This window comes from Protopterus annectens, chromosome 5.part1 (genome assembly GCF_019279795.1).
Source record: "Protopterus annectens isolate FY-2018-M chromosome 5.part1, PAN1.0, whole genome shotgun sequence".
In the NCBI taxonomy this organism is placed as follows: Eukaryota; Metazoa; Chordata; order Ceratodontiformes; family Protopteridae; genus Protopterus; species Protopterus annectens.
The window spans coordinates 647,028,563-647,040,988 of record NC_056736.1 but is presented as its reverse complement, the minus strand read 5'-3'; the positions used below and the strand labels follow the sequence as shown (position 1 = coordinate 647,040,988).

The 12,426-nt window shown below is 41.6% G+C and overlaps 1 protein-coding gene across 2 annotated transcripts in view; it reads right to left on the bottom strand.

The window, feature by feature from the left end:
• The window catches only part of FLT1 (fms related receptor tyrosine kinase 1), a 1,018,969-nt gene that overhangs the window by 105,329 nt on the left and 901,214 nt on the right, over window positions 1-12,426 (bottom strand). For both annotated transcript variants that reach the window (XM_044073267.1, XM_044073268.1), the window contains one exon: window positions 13-97. In XM_044073267.1, coding sequence (XP_043929202.1) covers window positions 13-97 — 85 coding nt within the window. The remainder of the gene's footprint in view (window positions 1-12; window positions 98-12,426) is intronic.

The following is a 12,426-nucleotide window of genomic DNA, read 5'->3' as shown; positions in this document are numbered from 1 at the left end:
CTTTTGACTTACATCTGTGATTTTTGAGTTCTTTGGTGATAGCTCATCAAATGTTTTCACACTTTCAGGCCGATTTTTCTTAAGGGTATTTACGTACCTGTTAGGCAAAAAGGAGATCCGTTACAATGAGCATGGCATAATATACCCTAACATAAATTATACTGAGAGGCAGTGGAACTAATCTTTAAACTGTAATGCTATCAAACTAATTGTCAAATCTTGCATACGATGAGAACATAACATCTACTGTAGTCAACTTATTTATTTATTTGCTTTTGTTTACTGGGAAGGTCAGTTTAAGAACTGAAATGCCCATTTTCAGCAGAAGCCCAGGGAGAAAAGCTCCAAAACAAGGATCGAAATGCATTTTTGACAATTCAAAAGAAAAAAGGTCAACAAACATTATTTACAAAGTATTTCAAAGCTGATAACCAACAAACATTATTTACAAAGCATATCATATTAAGGAAATACACATTTTCAAGATACTGTGAGCATAATGGAAAATACTACATTAATACACTTTTATAGTATCCACAGTGGACAGAGTAAGGATTGCAATGCTTTAAACTGTAGCTGTTGTACAGTTGTGCAGTTTACTAGTTGTCAGGTAATATTTTAGTGTGGAGTTGAATTGTTGCAGGTTATTTAAAAGCCTGATGTGGTTTTAAAAGTTTGTTCCATGCCTTGGAGATGGCAACAGAGAACAGCAAGTCAGTGTAACAATTATTAAATTTATTAACAAAAGTTTAAGCTCCGAGGATGGTAAATGGCATTGGATGAAATCTGACAGTGAGGGTGTTTTAAGTGGATGGTGAAGTATTTTGTGTGCTGTGAGTAGCTGGAAGATGTTGATGTGTTGAGGATGTTCAAGCCAGTTGAGGGTGTTGAGCACCATACAGTGGTGACAGCAGTTTGTGAAGCTGCAGGCAAATTTACTAATTTTGTTGTAGGTGATTTCTAGTTTGTGTTTGGTGGAACAGTTGAGATTTGAGAATATTGTTGAGGCATACAAGAGGTTAGGAGGAAGGGAGGTGGCAGCTATTTTTTACTATGATCACTTAGCAGGTGCTCTGCTCTGTAAAGAGAGCCTTGTTTGCAGTGCCTGTTTCTGACTGCAGTGCCAATGTGCAGATCAAATTATCGATGATAACTCCTAGTAATTTTATGTTGTGATCGTTTCAATTTTTGTGTTGTTTAAGGAGATAATATTAAAGTCAGTGATGCTTTGATTTATGTTTTCAGGAAGGAAAATGATTAGTTTGTTTTTGTTGGGTATAAGAGCAATTGAGATTTATTTAGCCAATTTTCTATAGAGGTGAAAGATTCATGCATGATGGTTTATAAGGTGGGAAGATTTAGGAGTGTGCAAACCAAAGATGAGTTGTCAGCATATTGTACTATGGTGGCAAGTTTTAATTCCTTTCAAGAAGAAAATTTATTGTCATAATATTTCTTCAAACTATTGTCAACAACTGGCTTTTATGAATAACATCTTTCTGGGACACCAATATGTATTCTTAGCTGTGAAATGGGTAACAAGATGTCTTTGTGGTAGGGTCTTCACCTCACAGCTCCAAATCCTGATGTCTGGTCACTTTTTGTGTAGACTTTTGCATATTCTCCCTGCATCCGTATGAGGTTTCCCAAGGCACTGCAGTTCCCCCCCTCCTCCCAAAAATATGCTGGCTGATTTATTCAGAGCTTCCTTGTGCCTGGTTTGGACACCTGTGACTGCAAGACTTGAATTGCTTCTAAAATCATATGGATCTACAAAGCTGACATAAGTATAGTTTTTGCACTTTCTCTGTTTCAGTGATATTTAAAACTTCTGTGCTGAATTTATTTATTTTGTTGAATTTATCACTGTTCTTCAGCCTGAACTTGTTAAAGAAACTCCACCTGTTTGTTACTGTACTGCTCTTAGGTTGTTTTAACAATATTCTGATATTTCCTAACCTCTTCTGATACTGCAAAAGCTGTTCTTAGTGAGTCTGCCAAAATATTTCAAAGTTTTGCAAAGTTGTTGTGTGTTGTGAACATTTCTTAGGGTTAGTGAACTTATTTCCAAGGATTCCTGATACTACAGGAATTCTTACTTCTTTGTAAAGCATTTGTTACTGCACTTGAGCTCAAAGCCAGTTTGTTTTACATTGGGAGGGTTCTTTTACACTCTGGTGAGAGCAGAGAGCTAAATTCAACCCATCCAAGGTGGGAACTACTGGTCAGTACCTTATTGTGTTTTTATCTGCTTGGCCTGAGGGTTTAACTTTATAAAAGTCTTTCATCCTGCTCCTATAAAAGCCTCTCGCAAATGTTGATCCCCATGCTTGCATATAAGCAAACATCTCTGGTTTGAAATCCTCTATAAGAAATGCTCTGCATAGTCTCCCACTGTTCACATTTGCTCGAAGACCTGCCAGTCTGTGCAGAGGGTGGTACCACTGCAGGTCATCTAACAGTATACTACTAAACACTCTCACTTAGATCTTTAACTAACTCTCCCTTACTCCTTCCCATCTAGAAAATGTGTTTCCTTGTCTTACATAGCATAGGCTAGATTCAGACCTGCTGAATCTGGACTGTTTGGTGTCAGTGTGCTCTTAGACCAGCCATCTTACAATAAGAGGGCCTCCCTACACCCTTGTGGCAGAAAAGCGTAGGTCAGGACCTGTCTGAGCTGGGGATTGCTGGAGAAAGGCTCAGTCTGAGGCTTTCCCATTGGTAGTTGTGTTAAAACTGTTTAAATTTGCCTGTATATAAGCCTTGCATTTGCATGGGTTTGCACTCACTTTACAGGAGCTGCTCAACATTTGGAACTTTAGCCAGAGGTCTGGGATGCATCTGCATGGAAATCCAAGGTATCCACTGAAAGTAGCTGAAAAATAAGTATATTTTAAGCCAGCACTGCACTTTGTACTTTGTTAACTGTATTCAACTGAATTACTGTTTCATTTTTGCTGTTTGAAAGTGCTTTTTACTCTGTACTTTGAAATTGTGTTTCTTTGCCTTGTATAGCATAGGCTAGATTAAGACCTGAGTAGGTTAGGATCCATCTGAGCTGGGGATTGCTGGAGAAAGGCTCATTTTGGGGCTTTCCCATTGGTAGTTGTGTTAAAACTGTTTACATTTGCCTGTATATAAGCCTCACATTTGTGTGGGTTTGCACTTAGTTTACCGGAGCTACTCAATGTTTAGCAACTTTAGCCAGAAGTCTGGAGTGCATCTACACTGAAATCCAGGGCATGATCCACTGAAAAAAAAAAGAAAAATAAGTATAATTTAAGCCAGCACTGAAGTTTGTTAACTCTAGTTAATTAAATTACTGCTTCATTTTTGCTGTTTGCGACTAAGTCCAGCTAGTCCACTTCCTTACCAAATACCACATTCAAAGAAATCCTGCCACAATGGATGGGCAGTTTTCCATTATTTCTCCCACCAACTTGACTGATATGGGAAGCTTGAGGCAATGTAGCAATTGCTTCATGTATACAGACAACCATTTATTCCTAAAGCAAACTAACACCCTATGTGAGAGATGCAAATATGCTGGTGAACTGGAGTCAATTCTCTCACGTTAAAACAAGCTAGACATCAAACAGGTTGTCAGCACACACACACTTCACCTCTTAAGCAAACCTCACCTCTCACACAAAATAAGGTCATGACACATAAACCCATAAATGCAGAGGTTCTCACTAAAAGCCTAGCAAAAGAACAGAGACCTCCCAAATGCACACCACCCACACTCACCACTAAGCATAAAGACACCACTACACATATCAACACACACACACACCCATGTCTCAACAAATAAGCCCCTAAGGCAAAACACATCTAATGTCTTGGTCATAGGCGATTCCATAGTGAGAAATACAGATGTCCCTTTACCAAACTGGACAAGGAGAAGGTCACTGTTCGCTGCCTATCAGGTGCCAGGATCTGACAACTCATGCATGCACTCAACTCACTCAACAACAAGTACCATTATGACTCTGTCATAGTCCATGTTAGAGTGAATAACTTGAGACATACCTCCCTGGACTATATGAAGAGGGACATGATGGAACTCTCTGACTATGTGATCCAGCCAGGTGTGTCCCTAGCTCTAAGCAGTATCCTACCCTCACCTAGGATGATGCCACAGTATAACACAAAATAAAACAATTGGCTCAGTTTCTGGTGTCAGTCCAGGGGGATCCAGTATCTGTCAGCCTGGAAGGATATGGTAGACAGACCTCGGTGCTTTGTTAGAGATGGTCTGCACCTGTCCCTCCTCAGGCTTTTGGATACTGACAAAGGCCGTTGCCTCCCCAATAGTGCCTTTTTTAGGCAATGTCAAAACAACAAATTTTCCAATGAGACAAAATCTAATTGAGACAAACTCAGGGTTGTGCTGCTTAATGCTAGGAGCTTAAACATGAAACTGCACTTCCTGGAAGCACTCCTCACTTTGGAGGATGCTGACATCTGTGCAGTTACTGAGACATGGAGCAAGGCCACTGAGTGCACCCCAGCAGTGCAAGGCTACAATGTCTTCCACACATTCAGACATCAGAATGAGTGCGAAGGAACCAAAGGTGGAGGTTTATTCATCTTCATTAAAACCAAATACACTTCAAGACTGGTCAAAAAGCATGACTCTTTCGAACTACTCCATGTCCAATTAACTATTGGGAAAGTACCATACCACATCATTGCTAGCTATAGATCCCCCACCACGAACCAGAATAAGCACACTGCCTACCTCACTTTACAGGAGTCCCTTGCCATACAGCCCAGCACCTTAGTCATAGGAGATTTCACCTATCCTTCCATAGACTGGGGGACATACATGAGCAAAACCTTCCTCGCCCAGAGATTCCTGGACTTTGTTAACACAAATGCTCTGGAACAGATAGCCTGCACCCCCACTAGCGGCTGTAATGTTCTGGACATAGTACTCACCAACATGAGGAGGTCACTGTACTTCCCCATGCTTGATGCCCTTCCTGGTTAGGTCAGACTACAAATCAGTCTCCTGTGAAGTAACAATTGGAACTGACACCTTTACAGGAACAAAAATTATAAAACCTTTACCATCGCTAACTACAGCCCAATAAGAGATGGTATAAAAAGCATCATACCACCCACAATTGCAGACATCAATAATCACTATGCAGAAATGTACACAAATGCACTGCACAACCACTTAAGCAACTGCATAAACTCTGCTGTACCTGACCAGATCAAAACTAGGTCTTCCTGTATAAACAAGCCACTATGGTGGAGCGCAAGTATAAACAGATTACATTACAAGAGGGAGAAAGTGTTGTCCAAAAGCAAGAGGGATATCACTCTGCAAAGGAAGAGTTCCCTCCTAAGCCTAAACAAGAAAGTCAGAAATCTTGTAAAGTCTTCTAAAGCAAATTACAATATTAAAATTGCATCCCTAACCAAGGATAATCATAAGGCATTCTTTAACTACTTCTAAAGACTAAAATGCAATGCTCAGCTATGTGCCAAACTGATTGTAGATGGAATCACTCATACTACACCAGAAGATATCACCAACCTGCTAGCTGACAGATTCAGTGCAAACATCACTTCCCTATCCCCACCTACCATACTCCAAAGCATACCTGACACCAGCCCTCTACCTAGTATCTCTAGAGAACAGGTCATCTATCTCTGCATTCGCCAAGGCCAAAAACATGGCCTCAATGGGACCAGATAATATCCCAGGTTGTTTACTAAACAATCTAAAACAAGACCCAGTGGACCCAGTTGGCATTATCTTTAATCATAGCTTGAGAACTGGCTATGTTCTTGCAGAATGGAGAACAGCAACAGTAATTCCCCCTGTACAAAAGGGGCCCATCAATTGACCCTGGGAACTACAAACCCATAAGTCTAACCAGCCTCATCTGCACGGCTATGGGAAGAATTATCATGAACCTTATCAACAAGGACAGAGGTGACCTCCAAACACTGGACCTAACCCAGTTTGGCTTTGTTAAGGACAGATCATGCTTATTAAACCAAGCAGATTTCCTTGAGAATGCCACCAGAGCTATGGACAAAGGTAAGACAGTGCACACAGCCTATCTCAACCTTGTCAAGGCTTTTGACACAATTCTTCACTCTGGCATCATTGAGAAACTCTCCCAGATGGAGATTAACCCTTATGTTACTAGATGGCTAGCCAATTGGCTCACCGACAGAACACATTCTATCAAAATTGCTGACTCCACCTCCACCAGTAGACCCATCACCAGTGGAGTACCACAGGGGTCTGTGCTGGGCCCCTTACTCTTTGGCGTCTATTTCTCAGAAGTCCAGGGCAAAGTAGACGGCCTTTGGGTCACCAAGTTCACGGATGGTTGCAAACTGGGAGCAATCAATGAGTCCCCCAACCACATCAATATATTATAAGAAGGGCTAACACAAACAAATGACTGGTGTTAAAACCAGGGTCTAAAACTAAATGCAAAAAACGCATTATTATTCCCTTTGGAAAAATGGAATTCCCTACAAATTACAGTATTGACAGCACCCCCTGAGTTCCAACCCACTGGTGTGAGACTTGAGAACACAGGTTACTAACAATCTAAACTTTGAGCACCAAGTTTCCACAGTGGTAAGGAAAGCCTTCTATGTAGCGCACCTCATACGTAAGTGCATAGCATCCAGGTCAAGGGATGTTATAACTGCACTATATTCGACCCTCCTCAGACCACTAATAGAGTATAATGCACACTTTTTCATGTACCTCACCAGACACCTGCTACAGCTGGAGAGACCACAAAGGTTTCTCACTAAGAAAATACAGGGACTCCAAAACATGCTCTACGTGGACAGGCTGAAAGCCCTGTCACTTTACTCTGTATCTTATAGGTTGCTGAGAGGTGACTTGTGCCTGGCGTATAGGACAATCTCCAACCCTGCCTAATGGAAATGCTGCACATCTACAACTTAAATGGATAAAGAGTCACTCATTCTAGGGATCTCAACCTAGCTTATGACATTAATAGATCATGCTGGACAGACAGATATGTCTCCCAGACACCGACGCTTCTCTGGAATAGACTCCCTATTCATGTAAAACAGTGCTCCTTACTGACCCTATTCAAATGCAACCTAGATAACTGGATGGGAGACCATAAATTTACTCCTGAGGTGGTACCCATGTCTCTATGTACAGGGGTAGCTGGTGTTGATCACAGACCTGCTCTGTTATTAAATTTGTTCTGTGAACCACCCAAAAAAGATCAAATGGGGTTACTTGGGATTAACATGGCTAGACTTGTAAGGGCTCTAGGGCTGCTAGCCTAGTAACCTCCTATGAACCTATGAACCTATGAATGACTACACTAAGCTGTCCGTGTAGATTTACATATGGTATAATTACCTTTGCCTGCATGGCCTGGTTTGTGGCTGAAAAGGCTCCATAAGTATCCCACTTACTTAGTTAACAAAATTATAAAATAAAAAAAAAAAACAGAATAGTTCACTAGTGGCTAAAAGTATTTGGGGTTGAATGCACCACAACTTTTTTCCAGGTGACATGTTGATGATAGCATGTTATTTCCTGGTTCTTGTAGACAAATGATAAGATGGCCAAATATATATATGCAGAAGTTTCAACAAAATTTCAGCAAAATGTTATGATATTTAAATAGGACTAAACTATTCCTGAAAAGTAAAGGCAAGTGACTAGCATGATACAACTGTGGTAAGGTATATATGTGGCCACTTCGGGGGGCCTAGGTCCTGGAATGGGTTTACCTCACTAAAATATCTGCTTAGAATGGCAAAGCTGAAGGTCTGTACATCTGCTCTGTCTCTTTCCTTTTTGAGGGGTCCATAGCATTCTACTTAACTGACACCCAACTAAGAAAGTGATATGTTATAGTTCTTCAGACAGGAAATGTAAACATTTTGTAAAGCTTGTACCCCCCCCCCCCCCCCATGGAGTGTTCTTGTACTGTAAGTGTATACTGCATTTCAGAGTTAAAAAAAGAGAAAAGTACGGCCTGGGTTTATTTAATTCAAAAGACCCTTATCATTAGCAATGTAATCTTTCTAGTGCTTGTAGAATGAAAGCCTCATGAGAGCATAGTACTAAGGCTCTTTTGAGATAACTGCCTAACTTGCCCTGAAAGAGTGACAATTTTATACATACACACACACACACACACACACACACACACACACACACACACACACACACACACACACACATATATATATAGATATATATGTGTGTGTGTGTGTGATGATAAATTCCCACTCTCTGGTGCAGATAACCTGAGATTGATTAACATCTCAGTTTCTGTAGGAGCCAGTGAGACAATTAAGAGAGTGAGACCGGACAGCTGATACAAGCTGTTTCATCTTAGAGGAGGGATGACAGGTGGGTCCATTGTAAGTCTTACCTCTGGTGATGGTCAGATATCCTAGAAAGTGAAGTTCTAAGGGCCAGAAACAGGTACCTATGTGCTGTAGCATGTACTGAAGATGTGTTGCAGTTTGAATATTAAGGGGCCCTCAGATGAGGGCCTCGTGTTATTGGATACCACCTACTAGGAATAAAGGAGCCATTCATACGGCCATAGGTATGTGTTACAAAGACATGCATCTGGAGTGTTTTCCCCAGACCTCCACTGAAAATTGTCTCATTCCAACTCGGACCTTCCCAGTAAATAAATGTTAAATGAAATAAAAATGAAAATAAAGTTCGGGACACAGGAGGGATGATGGCCAGTAGATAATGGCAATACCCAGATTTGCTCTGAGCTACTGCACAGTGGTACTGCCTATACTGAGCCAACAGATATCGGCAGTATATTGGCCGACAGATTCAGTGCCAACTTTACCCCCCCAAAGGACCAATCACAATACCAGTAGATTGCCAGGCACCCAGTATTACTGCTGCACAGGTTAAAACAGCACTGTCCAAGGCCAAGAATACAGCTTCTATGGGACCTGACAATATCCCTTGCTGTGTTCTACATGAACTACAGAGTAAACTGGCACCTCACCTGTGTGCCCTGTTCAATCAAAGCCTCACCTCAGGCTTTGTCCCTATTGAATGGTGCACTGCTACAGTCATTCCTCTCCACAAAGGAGGAGTGACTACAAACCCTGGGAACTATCACCCCATTAGCCTGACAAGCCTGATATGCAAAGCTATGGAATGCATCATCATGGACCTAATAAATAAGGATATAGGGAATCTCCAAACTCTGGAGCCCACACAGTTTGGTTTTATGAAGGGTAGATCATGCCTGCTCAACTTGGTTGACTTCTTTGAGTCAGTCACCAGAGCTGGGGATGAAGGCAAGGTGGTTCATACAGCCTACCTTGATATGGTCAAGGCTTTTCATACCATTCCCCACTCAGGAATCATAGAAAAACTCACTAAGCTTGACATCAACCCCTATATCACTAGGTGGGTTGCAAACTGGCTCACAGATAGAACCCACAGTGTGAAAGTAGCTGACTCCAAGTCAGACTGCCAACTCGTCACGAGTGGAGTCCCACAGGGTTCGGTCCTGGGTCCTTTCCTGTTTGGTATCTACATCTCTGAAGTCCAGGCCAACATGAAGAGACTCTGGCTGACAAAGTTCTCAGACGATTGCAAGTTGGGAGACAATATCAACTCCCCAAGTGATATTGACATCCTGCAGAATGGCCTCACTGAGACCAACGACTGGCGTCAGAACCATGGCCTTAACCTAAATGCCAAAAAATGTGTCGTCATCCCATTTGGGAAAAACCCAGTTCCCATGAATTACCACATTGATGGTAGTCCACTGAACACAGAAGACGTTATAAGGGATCTGGGAACACAGGCTGACAGCGACCTCTCTTTTCATCACCACATTGCCACTGTGGTCAGAAAGTCCTTCTATGTGGCATATCTCATTACTAAGGTTTTGCATCCAGGAAGAAAGAGATCATAGTCTCCCTCTACTCTCCCCTCATTAGGCCAATCATCGAATACAATGCCCCATTTGGCATGTACCTCACTAGACACTTGCTAAAACTGGAGAGGCCACAAAAGTATCTCACAAAGAGGATCCTAGGCCTTAAACATTTGTCCTATATGGACAGACTCAAAAAACTCCAGCTATTCTCTGTATCATATCACCTACTTAGAGGTGATCGCTGCTTGACTTACAAAGCCATGTCTGACCCAGCTCTGCTAAAAATGCTACATCTAAAGAAATTCCAATCCCTCCACACCACACGCTTCAGAGATCTCAACCTCATTACCACAATTAACAGAACATGCTGGAGGGACATGTTCATAACCCAGTGATTGCCCATGCTATGGAATAGACTTCCCATACATGTCAAGCAGAGCACCTCGCTGACCCTCTTCAAGAGAAATCTTGATGAGTGGCTGGGAAACAGAAAATTCACCCTGGGGATAGCTCCATTGGCTGTACTCAACAGTGGCACTGGGAACTAAGGTCGGGTGGCACTATGCCAGGGAAATTCTATGGCTAGGCTTGTAAAGAAAACAAAAGGAAGAGCCAGCAAAACCAAACCCAATGAAAAACAATTTATTGTAAATACTAAGGACAGCAAAGAAGTGCACAAACCGGTTTCGGCTGGTACTAACAAACACAGCCTTCTTCAGTGTGAAGGCTTGTAAAGGCCCCAAGGCCATTAGCCTAGTACACACCTATGAACCTATAAAGGACATAAAAATATATAAAATGAAGGAGTGCTTGTGTGTGTGTGTGTGTGTGTGTGTGTGTGTGTGTGTGTGTGTGTGTGTGTGTGTGTGTGTATTTTTCTGTCTATGTGTGTGTGTCTGTGTATCTATCTACCTGTCTATGTGTATGTGTCTGTGTGTCTGTCTATCTATCTATCTATCTATCTATCTATCTATCTATCTATCTATCTATCTATCTATCTATCGGTGTGTGTGTGTGTGTATGTGTGTGTGTGTGTGTGTGTGTGTGTGTGTGTGTGTGTGTGTGTGTGTGTGTGTGTGTGTGTGTGTGTGTAGAGAGAAAGAAAGAAAGAAAGAATGCATTCAAGGTAATGACATACCAGAACAACAAAGGCTGAAATGTTGACCACAAAAGGTCAAAACAGAAAAACCCGAAAGTGCTACAAAAACTTTCTATGCAAGGGCAACCCTCAGCACCCCCATGTTGGGTGGCTGCCTTCTAAACCCCCTGTTACTTATATACACCAAGTCTTAGATCACGCTACAGTGGGGAAAGGACAAAAAACAATCCCCACAGTACCGAAAGCTTGTACTACACACTGATGGTCTTTTCAGTACTAAAAAGCCAGTAGGAGATGGGAGTCGACCTTACCGGTTTTGACCTGCTGTGATGCATCATACATCTGTTGATATTCTACTCTGTTGATATTTTAAATGTATCCCATAAGTGTGTGTGTGTGTGTGTGTGTGTGTGTGTGTGTGTGTGTGTGTGTGTGTGTGTGTGTGTGTGTGTGTGTGTGTGTGTGTGTGTGTGTGTGTGTGTGTGTGTGTGTGTGTGTGTGTGTGTGTGTGTGTGTGTGTGTGTGTGTGTGTGTGTGTGTGTGTGTGCGTGGGTGTGTGATATTCATATATATATATATATATATATATATATATATATATATATAGGCTTTACAATATCAAAGTTACACTTCTCTGAAATTTAAAACCGTGAGATGACTACACCAACAACCTACTTTAATCACCAGAATTTTACTTCAGGAAAGGAACCAGTTCACCACCACTACAAAATAAACAAACCGAAGCATATCAAACCCACCCAAGTGTGGGACTTCACCCCCACACTCTCCTATCTGAATATACCAACTCAAAGATCACACTATAGTGGGGAAAAGGCCAAATTTCCCTATGTTGGCCAATTGGTCCCTTTCACGTAGTAAAATTCCGGAGATCTGACCGTTCATTAAAGTAGGTTTTTGGTGTAGTTGTCTCATGAATTTAAATTTCAGAGAAGTGTAATTTTGATAATGTGAAGGAGACCTATATATATATATATATATATATATATATATATATATATATATATATATATATATATATATATATGGGTCCATATCACTACATCGACAAGTCATAACATCGACATTCAGTACTCCGACACGAAATCACCGATAGATTAAATAACCGAAATCCCACTTCACCGACATTCACAAGTTCGACAACGAAGCAGTCACTAAGTAAATGCCCCTAACCACTGCACAAAACTCCTACACGTACTAAACTGGGTCTACTTCAACACACTACACTACATAGCATAAACACTAGCCCTGACCCAAACCCTAACCCTAAGGTCCGACACTATCGCACACTTCACCTACCTGCACCCTAACCCTAACTCACTTACCCACCCCTAGCCCAAGCCCCGACACTAGCACACTTCACCTACCTGCACCTAACCTAATTCACTTACCCACCCC